Raw genomic sequence first — 12,585 nt, 5'->3', positions numbered from 1 at the left:
CCCTGCCCCCCCCAGCTCTGCCGGTGCCCCTCACTCCCGACCCGCAACCCCCCACTAGCCAAGCCCTGCCGGTGCCCCTCACTCCCACCCATCCCGCCCGGGTTGGCCCCTGGTGGGGGGGCAGGGCGGTATTTGCCAACCAGGGGGGGCGGGTCCCAGCCAGTCCCAGTCCGTGCCCGGCCGACATGCCCCAGAGCCAGCTGCAGTGAGGGGGGGAGCCGGGCTGCAGGACACCTCGCGCTGGGGCAGCCCCATACCCGAGAGCAGGGGGGGCCAGAGGGGACCCTCCCATCCCAAGACCTCCAGGTAAGGGGTCCCAGAGCAGGGGGGATGCCCAGGTCGTTGGGGGAGGGGAGGGGAGGACAGGGAGGTTTGGGGGGCACAGGGGGGTGGATCCAGCACAGGTTGTAGGGGAACCTCAGGGAAGAGGGGTGCAGTGGGGGGGCGGCTCTGGGCAAAGATCTCAGGAGGGGGGAAAACAGGGGATCCTGGTGCTGGGGGGGAGGTCTGGGGGGTGCAGTGGGTCTGTGCCCCACTGACTAGGGGACGCTCTGGTCTCCCAGCCTGGCTGTTATGGGGCCATGCGGCCAGGGAGAGGGTGTCAGCTCCCACCCCACTGACATGGGGGCGGAGACCCCAGGCCCCCCCTCAGGGCCCTGCCTGATCCCCTGCTCTGCCCCACAGGCCCCCGGCAGGATGGGGGCAAGGTTTCTGCGGTGCTTCTCCTGGGCCGGGCGCAGGAAACGCCGCAGGAAAGGGGGCTCCAGCCCCCCAGGTGAGAGCACCCCCAGATCCCTCCTACCCCCACCTCCTCCTCCCTGCCCCCGTTCCCCTCACTGTCCCCACCTACATCCCTCCTACCCCCCAGATCCACCCCCCATACCCCTGCAATGGGCACCCCCAAAAATCTACTCTGCCCCCCATCTCCTCTTCCCTGTCCACCCCTGCAACCCCCCAGATCCACCCCCCTTCCTTTCCATGGGTGTCCCCAACAGATCTGCCCTGCCCCCACATGCTCTCCTCATTCCCCTCCCCAGAGCCCCGCCATCTTGCCTGATCCCCCACCCCTGCACCATCTTTCCCATTCGGGCCCCATTCCCTGAGCCCTCCTGTTCTCAGCTCACACTCCCCCCTTCTCTGCCCCCCAGCTGCCCGCGCCCACCCCATGGAGGGGCCCCCGGTTCCCCACGCCCTCCACCAGCAGCGAGCCGGACGGGGCCTTCTTCAGCGGGAAGGCACGAGTCTCCTTCCGCCACCAGCTGGACTCCACCACCACGGCCATCGACTCCACCGGCTGACGGGGGGCCGCCCCACGGCGCCCGCCCGTCCCTCACGGCCTTGCTCCCACCGGCTGAGGGGGGGCCGCCCCACAGCGCCTGCCAGCTTCCCACGGCCATCGACTCCACCGGCTGAGGGGGGGCCGCCCCACAGCGCCCGCCCGCCCCTCACGGCCTTGCCCCCACTGGCTGACGGGGGGCCGCCCCACGGCGCCTGCCAGCTTCCCACGGCATCGACTCCACTAGCTGACGGGGGGCTGGGACCCCCAGCACCAGCCGGCCTGGACCCCACCCAAGTTGGCGCGTAGGATTCCTCCCCCCCACTGAGAACACTCGCCTGGGGGCGCTATGGGGGTGGACTCTGGGGGGGGGGTTGTGGGGTGGCTCCTGCCAGGGGTGTTGCGAGTGTGTGTGGGGGGATTGCAGCATTTCCATAAAGGAGGGTTGAGAACTCAGTAGGGTTTGGTGTCTGAGGGGGGGGGGGGGGGGGAAGGATACAGGTCCCCTGGGAACAGCCCCCGTCCTGGCACCCGGCCCAGCCCGCACACAGAGCCAGAGGCGATAAGGGTGACGCCAGCACCAGCAGCAGCTCCCTGCGTTACACCCAGCAGGGCCTGGGCGGGTCCAACCCCCCCCCCCCACCCAGCCCAGCCCCTGTTTGCTCAGCCCAGTGCTGCAGGGGAACCAGCAGGGCAGCCCCAGTCCCCCCTCCCCCTCGGCCCCCCAGCCTGTAGCCCTGCCCCACAGTTACAGGGAATGGCCTGCCCCAGAGGAACCCAGGAGTCCTGGCTCCCAGCCCTCCGCCCTCCCAGAGCCGGGGAGAGAACCCAGGAGTCCTGGCTCCCAATCCCCAGCCCGCTCCGATCCCCCAGCCCCCACTCCCCTCCCAGAGCCGGGGTGAGAACCCAGGAGTCCTGGCTCCCAGCCCCCCTGCTCTAACCCACCAGCCCCCACTCCCCTCCCAGAGCCGGGAAGAGAACCCAGGAGTCCTGGCTTCCAGCCCCCCTGCTCTAACCCACCAGCCCCCACTCCCCTCCCAGAGCCGGGGAGAGAACCCAGGAGTCCTGGCTCCCGGCCACCCTGCTCTAACCCACCAGCCCCCACTCCCCTCCCAGCGCTGGGGAGAGAACCCAGGAGTCCTGCTGAAATGACAGAGGCCGGGTGTGGGTTCTGATAGTTTAATCCGTCTGTGGCGCGGGGGGATGTCGGGGTGGGGGCCCCCTCAGGCGGAGGAGAACCGCGGCAGCTGGTTGCCCAGGACGACCTGGCGCTCCACGCCCTGCTCCGTGATAGCGGCCAGCCGGATCACCCCGCCGCTGGAGCCGTCCCGCTCCATGGCCAGCGCCAGCGCTGCAAGGGGAGAGGAGAGCGTTGTCAGGGGGGAGGGGCGCAGCCCGGACTCCTGGGTCCCATCCCTCCACCGGGGAGGCCACCCAGCAGCGCCGGGGGGCGGGAGGAGCCGGGGGACAGGACGTTACCGTTGGCCGTGAAGCTCAGACACTCCTCCTGGCCCATGCCCGGCTTGTAGGAGGCGTCGACGAAGCCGTAGATGTAGGAGCTGCCCGAGCCGCCCACCGAGAAGGGCTGGCGAACCATCATCCCGCCCATGGGCACCGAGAACACCTGGGGCAGAGAGCCAGAGAGCACGGCCGGCCCTGAGACGCGCCCACTTCTGGGGCAGGGCGGCCGGTTACGCGGGGACCCCTCGCCCGAAGACGCGCCCACCTCTGGGGCGGGGTGGCCGGTTCCCCAGGGACCCCTCGCCCGGCGCTGAGACGCAGCCACCTCTGGGGCGGGGCGGCCGGTTCCCCAGGGATCCCTCGCCCGGCGCTGAGACGCAGCCACCTCTGGGGCGGGGCGGCCGGTTACACGGGAACCCCTCGCCCGGCGCTGAGACGCGCCCACCTCTGGGGCGGGGTGGCCGGTTCCCCAGGGACCCCTCGCCCGGCGCTGAGACGCAGCCACCTCTGGGGCGGGGCGGCCGGTTACCCAGGGACCCCTCGCCCGGCGCTGAGACGCAGCCACCTCTGGGGCGGGGCGGCCGGTTACCCAGGGACCCCTCGCCCGGCGCTGAGATGCGCCAACCTCTGGGGCGGGGCGGCTGGTTACACGGGGACCCTTCGCCCGGCCATGAGACGTGCCCACCTCTGGGGCGGGACGGCCGGTTACACGGGGACCCCTCGCCCGGCGCTGAGACGCAGCCACCTCTGGGGCGGGGCGGCTGGTTACACGGGGACCCTTCGCCCGGCCATGAGACGTGCCCACCTCTGGGGCGGGACGGCCAGTTACACGGGGACCCCTCGCCCGGCGCTGAGACGCAGCCACCTCTGGGGCGGGGCGGCCGGTTACCCAGGGACCCCTCGCCCAGCGCTGAGATGCAGCCACCTCTGGGACGGGGTGACTGTGTCAGACGCTGGACAGGGACAGGGACTGAAAGACCCCACGTCTCAGGGTCAAGCTATGGGGGCAGAGATTGAAGGATGTGGAAGGGAAGCACTATGGGGCACCGGGGCCAGCCCTGGCTCCGCAGCGCCCCCAGTGACTTTGCCCCAGTACCCCGCTCACCTGCCCCCCCTTGCGCCTGTCCCAGCCGGCGACGATGATGCCGGCCATGAGGTCCTCGCGGTAGCGGTAACACATCTCCTTGAAGAGGCTGGCGGCCGTGTGCACCAGGGGCGGCCCATCCAGCTCCATGCTGTGGGGCAGGGAAGCGGGGTCAGGGGCCGTCCCGCCCCCACCCGGCCCCAGGGCAGGGGCTGGCTGGCTCAGGGGGGCAGAGAATGGGGCAGGGGGTGGGGAATGGACCCAGGAAACCAGGGGGGCGGGGCCGGTTCCTGTTGAAGCCCAGCTGATAGGCCGCGGTGTTGGCGATGGGCCTGGGGAGGGGGGAACGGGTCTGGCGGCCCAGGGGGCGGTACCTGTGGAAGCCCAGCTGATAGGCCATGGCATCGGTGATGGGCCTTAGGGGCGGGGCTAGGGCCCAGGGGGCGGGGCTAGTGGCCCAGGGGGCGGTACCTGTGGAAGCCCAGCTGATAGGCCACGGCGTCGGTGATGGGCCTTAGGGGCGGGGAACGGGTCCCCCAGGGGGCGGGGCTAGTGGCCCAGGGGGCGGTACCTGTGGAAGCCCAGCTGATAGGCCATGGCATCGGTGATGGGCCTTAGGGGCGGGGCTAGGGCCCAGGGGGCGGGGCTAGTGGCCCAGGGGGCGGTACCTGTGGAAGCCCAGCTGATAGGCCACGGCGTCGGTGATGGGCCTTAGGGGCGGGAAACGGGTCCCCCAGGGGGCGGGGCTAGTGGCCCAGGGGGCGGTACCTGTGGAAGCCCAGCTGATAGGCCACGGCGTCGGCGATGGCCTGGGTGTCGGCGGCGGAGCCGGAGCGGCAGCAGAAGATGCGCTCGTGGATGGGCGTCAGTTTGTCCGTCACTCGATTAGCCACGTAGGAGCTGCGGGGGGCGGAGGCGGACCATCAGCTTCCCCCTGAGCCCCGCCCCCGAAGCCCCTACCCAGACACAGCCCCCCCAGAGACCCTACCATAACACAGCCCCCTACCCTCCAGACAGGGAGATACAGCCGCGGATGGGAGATCGCCCGCCCCTCACCTGCTGGCCCTACAATAACAACCCGGGGCGCCCGGGAGACCCTACAATAACACAGCGGCACATGCACATTCCCCCCCACCGAGTCCCCTTGTGACCGCCGGGGGCTAGTCCGGGCATGAGACTGATCCATCCACGGGGGGGCCCACAGGGACCAGCATGTGCCCCCAAACCCTGCCAGCTCACCCCAACCCCCTGGCCCGCCCCCTGGCACACAACCCCCCCGCCCACTCCCCAACCCCCGCCCCCTGCTCCCCCCAACCCCTCCGCCCACTCCCCAACCCCCGCCCCCTGCTCCCCCCAACCCCCCTGCCCACTCCCCAACCCCCGCCCCCTGCTACCCCCAACCCCCGCCCCCTGCTCGCCCCCAACCCCTCCGCCCACTCCCCAACCCCCGCCCCCTGCTCGCCCCCAACCCCCCGCTCCCCAACCCCCCCGCCCACTCCCCAACCCCCCCGCCCCCTGCTTCCCCCAACCCCTCCGCCCACTCCCCAACCCCCGCCCCCTGCTCGCCCCCAACCCCCCCGCCCCCTCCTCAACCCCTGCCCCCCGCCCACTCCCCAACCCCCGCCCCCTGCTCCCCCCAACCCCCTGCTCTCCCCAACCCCCCCGCCCCCTCCTCAACCCCTGCCCCCCGCCCACTCCCCAACCCCCGCCCCCTGCTCCCGCCCACTCCCCAACCCCCGCCCCCTGCTCCCCCCAACCCCCCGCTCCCCAACCCCCCCGCCCCCTGCTCGCCCCCAACCCCCCGCTCCCCAACCCCCCCGCCCCCTGCTTCCCCCAACCCCCGCCCCCTGCTCCCCCCAACCCCCCGCTCCCCGCTCCCCCCAACCCCCCACTCCCCAACCCCCCCGCCCCCCGCTCCCCCCAACCCCCCACTCCCCAACCCCCCCGCCCACTCCCCAACCCCCGCCCCCTGCTCCCCAACCCCCCCGCCCCCTGCTCGCCCCCAACCCCCCGCTCCCCAACCCCCCCGCCCCCCGCTCCCCCTAACCCCCGCCCCCTGCTCTCCCCAACCCCCCCGCCCACTCCCCAACCCCCGCCCCCTGCTCCCCCCAACCCCCTGCTCCCCCCAACCCCCCCGCCCCCTGCTCGCCCCCAACCCCCCGCTCCCCAACCCCCCCGCCCCCTGCTTCCCCCAACCCCCGCCCCCTGCTCCCCCCAACCCCCCCCGCCCCCCGCTCCCCCCAACCCCCCGCCCCCTGCTCCCCCCAACCCCCCCGCCCACTCCCCAACCCCCGCCCCCTGCTCCCCCCAAACCCCTGCTCTCCCCAACCCCCCCGCCCCCTGCTCGCCCCCAACCCCCCCGCCCCCTCCTCAACCCCTGCCCCCCGCCCACTCCCCAACCCCCCCGGCCCCTGCTCGCCCCCAACCCCCCGCTCCCCAACCCCCCCGCCCCCTGCTCGCCCCCAACCCCCCGCTCCCCAACCCCCCCGCCCCCTGCTCCCCCCAACCCCCCCGCCCCCTGCTTCCCCCAACCCCCGCCCCCTGCTCCCCCCAACCCCCCCGCCCCCCGCTCCCCAACCCCCGCCCCCTGCTCCCCCCAACCCCCCGCCCCCCGCTCCCCAACCCCCGCCCCCCGCTCCCCCCAACCCCCGCCCCCCGCTCCCCCCAACCCCCTGCTCCCCCCAACCCCCCCGCCCCCCGCTCCCCCCAACCCCCCGCTCCCCCCAACCCCCCCGCCCCCCGCTCCCCCCAACCCCCCGCTCCCCAACCCCCCCGCCCACTCCCCAACCCCCGCCCCCCGCTCCCCCCAATCCCCCGCTCCCCAACCCCCCCGCCCCCTGCTTCCCCCAACCCCCGCCCCCCGCTCCCCCCAACCCCCCCGCTCCCCAACCCCCGCCCCCCGCTCCCCCCAACCCCCCCGCCCCCTGCTCGCCCCCCAACCCCCGCCCCCTGCTCCCCCCAACCCCCTGCTCCCCCCAACCCCCCCGCCCCCCGCTCCCCCCAACCCCCCGCTCCCCAACCCCCCCGCCCACTCCCCAACCCCCCCGCCCCCTGCTCCCCCCAACCCCCCGCTCCCCAACCCCCCCGCCCCCTGCTCCCCCCAACCCCCCCGCCCCCTGCTTCCCCCAACCCCCGCCCCCTGCTCCCCCCAACCCCCCCGCCCCCCGCTCCCCAACCCCCGCTCCCCCCAACCCCCCGCTCCCCAACCCCCCCGCCCCCTGCTCGCCCCCCAACCCCCGCCCCCTGCTCCCCCCAACCCCCTGCTCCCCCCAACCCCCCGCCCACTCCCCAACCCCCGCCCCCTGCTCCCCCCAACCCCCCGCTCCCCAACCCCCCCGCCCCCCGCTCCCCCCAACCCCCCCGCCCCCTGCTTCCCCCAACCCCCCCGCCCCCCGCTCCCCAACCCCCGCCCCCCCCAACCCCCCAACCCCCCCGCCCCCTGCTCGCTCCCCAACCCCCGCCCCCTGCTGCCCCCAACCCCCCGCTCCCCAACCCCCCCGCCCCCTGCTTCCCCCAACCCCCCGCTCCCCAACCCCCCCGCCCCCTGCTTCCCCCAACCCCCGCCCCCTGCTCCCCCCAACCCCCCCGCCCCCAGCTCCCCAACCCCCTGCTCCCCCCAACCCCCCCGCCCCCCCGCTCCCCAACCCCCGCCCCCTGCTACCCCCAACCCCCCCGCCCCCCGCTCCCCAACCCCCCCGCCCCCTGCTCGCCCCCCAACCCCCGCCCCCTGCTCCCCCCAACCCCCTGCTCCCCCCAACCCCCCCGCCCCCCGCTCCCCAACCCCCCCGCCCACTCCCCAACCCCCGCCCCCTGCTCCCCCCAACCCCTCCGCCCACTCCCCAACCCCCGCCCCCTGCTCCCCCCAACCCCCCCGCCCCCCGCTCCCCAACCCCCCCGCCCCCTGCTCGCCCCCCAACCCCCGCCCCCTGCTCCCCCCAACCCCCCGCTCCCCCCAACCCCCCCGCCCCCCGCTCCCCCCAACCCCCCGCTCCCCAACCCCCCCGCCCACTCCCCAACCCCCGCCCCCTGCTCCCCCCAACCCCTCCGCCCACTCCCCAACCCCCGCCCCCTGCTCCCCCCAACCCCCCCGCCCCCCGCCCCCCGCTCCCCAACCCCCCCGCCCCCCGCTTCCCCCAACCCCCGCCCCCCGCTTCCCCCAACCCCCCCGCCCCCTGCTCCCCCCAACCCCCCCGCCCCCTGTGCCCCCCCCGCTCACCCGGTCGTTGTCCGCGAGTCGGCGCCGATCACGACCCCCCCGTCGAACTCCACCGCGATGATGGTTGTCTGGGGGGGGAGGGGAGGGAGGGGGGGGTGAGTCCGACACTGCGGGGGGGCCTGAGTCCCCCGAGCCCCCCCGGGCCCCTCCCCCCCTGAATCCCCCCCCGGGCCCCCCCCCCGCTCACCCCGGTGCTCAGCGGCCGCCCCGCCCAGTCCGGGGACCCCCCCGCGGGCCCGACCCGGACCCCGGACCCCGCCAGCGCCGTCGCCGTCGCCATCCGTCCCCCAGCACCGCGCGACACTGTCGCAAAAGCCGACCGCCGCGCGCGCGGGGGGATGGCGAGGCGTTTTTGCGACACCCCGTTGGGCCCCCGACCTCGCTTGACGGCGAGGGAGAAGGCACTTTGTGTGCGCGCGCTGGGGGGGACGGGACGGGACGGCGACGCTTTACGGCTACGCTCAGCCCTCGCGGCTGGCCGTTTTACGGCAGCCACCCGCGTCGCGCTTTACGGCGGTGTGGCGGATTCCGCGCTCGCCCTCTCGACCCCCGGCCCTTCGCTCTACAGCGACCAGTGGCTTTACGACACACAAGGCGATGTCGCTTTACGGCGGCGCGGCCGCCATCCCTATGGCGACGTGCTCTGCCCTTGCTTTGCGGCAGCGGGTCGAATACCCCTTTTGCGACGCCCGCCGGGTCCGCTTTACGGCAGAGTGGCCACCGTGCGAGCCCCGCCCAACGTCGCCAATGGATCTGGCGTCATCGATGGAATCTCTGACGTCACTTGGTCAGCACCACGTCACCAAGCAGCTCTCCACGTGCCATGATGACGTCACACCTCGCATGAGAGATCACTGTGATGTCACCGGGGAGCAGGGTGACATCCCCCCCTGTGCCTGGCGTGGCCGTGATGTCACTGCCTGGGGCTGTGATGTCAGCAGGGCTGGGTGTGACATCATCACATCATGTGTGATGTCACCACCCACCTCCCTAGCATCCAGCCAGCCCTGGCCGACCCCCCCGCAGCCCTGTGTCCCCCCCACCCCTATCCCATGGCCCCACCCCCAGCCCCGCCCCCGCCATGTGTGTCCCCCACCCCCAGCCCCACGGCCCGCCCCACCCTTGCCCTGCCCACGCTGCGCCCCGCGCCCGGAGGGGAGCTGCCCACAGGGGTCACACGGCTGCACTGAGACCCACCCCATGCACCCCCGGCAGGGGCCAGGCGCTGGTCCTGGGGGGTTGTCCCACATTACCGGGGGGTGTGCAACCCCTACGGGATCCTCCCCCCAAGGAGGCCCAGAGACCAGCTCAGCCGGGCGGTGAAACGCGTCTCGCGACAAAAGACTCCGGTGACCACATCAAGCTCGGGGCGTCTCTTTACTTGGCCCCTGTTTCTGGGGCCGCTGGTTCACAACCGCGCCCAACGCCCTGCCCTAGAGGGGACAGGCCCCTGCCCCATTCCCTGCCCCTGAGCCAGCCAATCCCCGCCCTGGGGCCAGGTGGGAGCCGGCGCCCCCTAGAGGGGACAGGCCCCTGCCCCATTCCCCGCCCCCCTGAGCCAGCCAGTCCCCGCCCTGGGGCCGGGTGGGAGCCGGCGCCCCCTAGAGGGGACAGGCCCCTGCCCCATTCCCCGCCCCCCTGAGCCAGCCAGTCCCCGCCCTAAGGCTGAGCAGACCCGGTGCCCCCCAACTTGTCCTCTTTGGCGCCCCCCGGCGGCCGCTCAGGGCAGCTCCAAGAGGCCGTGGGTGGCGTAGAGCTGCTGGGTGATGTTATACACCCTGGCGATGGTGCCGACGGCGTCCAGGAGCATGGCCCGGGCCTCCTTCTCCCCCTCGGCACAGACGAGCCCGTACAGCTCCCGGCGCGAGGGCAGGGCCAGGAAGGCCAGCTCGGCCGCCTGCCGCACCCACCAGCCATGGTACCGGGCCAGGGCCGCCTGGTAGGCCTCGGCACACAGCTGGGAGGGGTCTTCCTCTACCCCACTGCGGCCCAGCTTGCCCAGGAACAGTTCCAGCCACTTGAGGGCCCGGTGGAGGCGCAGCAGGGTCCGGCTCCCCGAGGGGGGCTGGTCCGGGGGCAGCACCCGGAGCCCCACCCGGCCGCGCCGCAGCTCAAAGGCCACCATGGCCTGCAGGGTGTGGTAGTGAGGGGCGTGCGGCCCCGAGCGGTGTCCCTCCAGGATCGCCATCTTTGTCTGCGTCTCCCGGGCCAGGAGCCCGAACGCGGCCCCCAGAGCATCAATCAGTCTGGGGTGAGGCGGGGAGAGAGAGAGAGAGAGGGGACAGCTGAGCCCTCGCCTGGCGCTGAGATGTGGTGACCTCTGGGGTGGGGCGGCCGGTTACCCAGGGACACCTTGCCCGGCCCTGAGATGCGCCCACCTCTGGGACGGGGCGGCCGGTTATCCATGGACACCTCGCCCGGCGCTGAGATGCGGCCACCTCTGGGGCGGGGTGGCTAGTTACACGGGGACCCCTCGCCCGGCGCTGAGATGCGGCCACCTCTGGAGCGGGGCGGCCGGTTACATGGAGACCCCTCGCCTGGCGCTGAGATGCAGCCACCTCTGGGGCGGGGCGGCCAGTTACATGGAGACCCCTCGCCCGGCGCTGAGATGCAGCCACCTCTGGGGTGGGATGGCTGGTTACCCAGGTACCCCTCGCCCGGTGCTGAGACGCAGCCACCTCTGGGGCGGGATGGCCGGTTACACAGGGACCCCTCGCCCGGCGCTGAGATGCGCCCACCTCTGGGGCGGGATGGCCAGTTCCCCAGGGACACCTCGCCCGGCCCTGAGATGCGCCCACCTCTGGGACGGGGCGGCCGGTTATCCATGGACACCTCGCCCGGCGCTGAGATGCGGCCACCTCTGGGGCGGGGTGGCTAGTTACACGGGGACCCCTCGCCCGGCGCTGAGATGCGGCCACCTCTGGAGCGGGGCGGCCGGTTACATGGAGACCCCTCGCCTGGCGCTGAGATGCAGCCACCTCTGGGGCGGGGCGGCCAGTTACATGGAGACCCCTCGCCCGGCGCTGAGATGCAGCCACCTCTGGGGCGGGGCGGCCAGTTACACAGGGATGGACTCACTTGATTAGTTCTTTCCAGCCGGCCAGATACTGTTGCAGCAGGATTTCGCCCTCCGGTGTCACGCAGCCCCTGAAGGCCGCCAGGAGGCGGCCGATCTGGAAGCCTTGGCCTGGGCAGCGGGGAGCCCGGGGCGGAGGGAGGGTCCCATGCCTGGGAAGGGGCAGGCGGGAGCCGAGAAGGGGCGGCTGCAGAGGGAATACAGCAGACAGGTTCTCTGTGGGGCGGCGGGGGGGGGGGGGGGTGTCAGGATCAGGAAGTGGGACAGGTGGAAGGGAGGGCTGGGGAGGTTTTGGGGTGGGGTTGGGGGCAGGAGTTAGGGATGGGAGGGGGGCCAGATTTGGGGCAGGGTTTGGGGGGGAGCACAAGGGGGGTTCTCACCTTCCCGTCCTGTTCACGGGGGGCCATCTCCTCTCTGCCCCCGAGCCAGGCACAGGGCCGCCCGCCCCGAACGCAGGCCGAGAGCTGCAGCTCTGCTGTTCCAGGCCGGGGGGGGGGAAGGACAGAGCTCAGACACGCGGACAGGCAGACAGTCCCCCCCACATTCCCAATGGTCTCCCTGGTTTGCACAGGGGTGTGTGTGCACACGCTAACGACACACATGATGTACCCGGGGAGCTACTTGCAGCGTCCCTGCCGGCCTCCGGCTTTGCACATGCTAACAACATACAAGCGTCCGGCCAGTAGTCTAGGCACAGGGGCAGGCTACACGCAGGCGACATGCTAAGAACATGCTAAGTACATGCGACAGCTCACGCAGGCCGGAGCAAAGCCCCCCCTGCCCCAGGGACCGACACAATCCGCCCCTCCAGGCATTCATACAGAGCCCGGCATGCAGCGGGGGGGGGGACCGGGGGGAGCTGGGGGGACCGGGGGGGGGTGGCGGGGGAGAGCAGGTCTGTGGGGCTGTCCCGCTCACTCCCAGAGTTAGAGGCTGGCGTGGGTGCCAAGCGGGGGTCGCTGCGGGGGGTGAGGGAGCTGGAGGCAAGTGGTGGGGAGTGCCATGGGGCCCAGAGGTCAGGGGAGTGAGGGAGGGGGTAGGGGGGTGTATGGGGCATGTGAGGGGGGCTGGGGCTGTGTGTGTCGGCCGGGGGGGTCATTGGCAGGGCCGGTGGCTGGTGGGGGGAAGGGGTGGGGGACGCGGCGGGGTGTCACTCACGGAGCCGGAGGCCGGCGAGGAAGAGGAGGCCGAGGAAGGCCACCACGGGGAGCAGGACACGCTTAGGGCCCATCCCCGCAAACCCCGGCCCCACGGCGCCCGGCCCAGCCCCACGGCCCTGACCCCTGCCCCCGCCCGGCCCAGCCATTCACCGCAGATAAGGGCCTGTTATCTGGGGCGGGGCTCCCATCCCCCCCATTCCTCCCCCCAGGGGAAATGCCCCGTGTCCTGTTCCCTGGCAGAAGCTGCGCTGGGGGCGGGTAGCTGCCCCCCCCCCGCCACCCCATGGTTCAAACTCAGGGTGGCTGGAGGTC

At 73.4% G+C, this 12,585-nt stretch overlaps 3 protein-coding genes across 5 annotated transcripts; 1 reads left to right on the top strand and 2 right to left on the bottom strand.

The window, feature by feature from the left end:
• Nucleotides 1–19: 19 nt before the first annotated feature.
• C15H17orf114 (chromosome 15 C17orf114 homolog) lies at nt 20–1,627 on the top strand. The gene is given in 4 exon segments (XM_054005814.1): nt 20–306; nt 685–775; nt 1,149–1,188; nt 1,190–1,627. Coding segments are annotated over 3 exon segments (228 nt in total). The 5' UTR covers nt 20–306; nt 685–696; the 3' UTR covers nt 1,299–1,627.
• Nucleotides 1,628–2,439: 812 nt separating this feature from the next.
• On the bottom strand, nt 2,440–8,399 carry PSMB6 (proteasome 20S subunit beta 6). Its single transcript, XM_054005810.1, has 6 exons — nt 8,225–8,399; nt 8,038–8,105; nt 4,590–4,721; nt 3,843–3,972; nt 2,756–2,900; nt 2,440–2,627 (listed from the first exon to the last, which is right to left on the bottom strand). The coding sequence occupies exons 1-6, from the start codon at nt 8,315–8,317 to the stop codon at nt 2,500–2,502; spliced, it is 696 nt and encodes a 231-aa protein (XP_053861785.1). The 5' UTR covers nt 8,318–8,399; the 3' UTR covers nt 2,440–2,499.
• A 1,256-nt stretch (nt 8,400–9,655) lies between these two features.
• GLTPD2 (glycolipid transfer protein domain containing 2) lies at nt 9,656–12,472 on the bottom strand. Of its 3 annotated transcripts, none has more exons than XM_054005806.1 (4): nt 12,272–12,359; nt 11,494–11,588; nt 11,116–11,300; nt 9,656–10,283 (listed from the first exon to the last, which is right to left on the bottom strand). In XM_054005806.1, the coding sequence occupies exons 1-4, from the start codon at nt 12,342–12,344 to the stop codon at nt 9,758–9,760; spliced, it is 879 nt and encodes a 292-aa protein (XP_053861781.1). In that variant the 5' UTR covers nt 12,345–12,359; the 3' UTR covers nt 9,656–9,757. The 3 variants fall into 3 exon arrangements, with proteins under 3 accessions (XP_053861781.1, XP_053861783.1, XP_053861782.1); XM_054005808.1 differs by lacking the exon at nt 12,272–12,359 and adding an exon at nt 12,424–12,472 and having other exon boundaries at nt 9,657–10,283; XM_054005807.1 differs by having other exon boundaries at nt 9,657–10,283; nt 11,494–11,585.
• Nucleotides 12,473–12,585: the final 113 nt, after the last annotated feature.

This window comes from Malaclemys terrapin, chromosome 15 (genome assembly GCF_027887155.1).
Source record: "Malaclemys terrapin pileata isolate rMalTer1 chromosome 15, rMalTer1.hap1, whole genome shotgun sequence".
In the NCBI taxonomy this organism is placed as follows: domain Eukaryota; kingdom Metazoa; phylum Chordata; order Testudines; family Emydidae; genus Malaclemys; species Malaclemys terrapin.
This window is presented reverse-complemented; position numbering and strand designations above follow the sequence as displayed.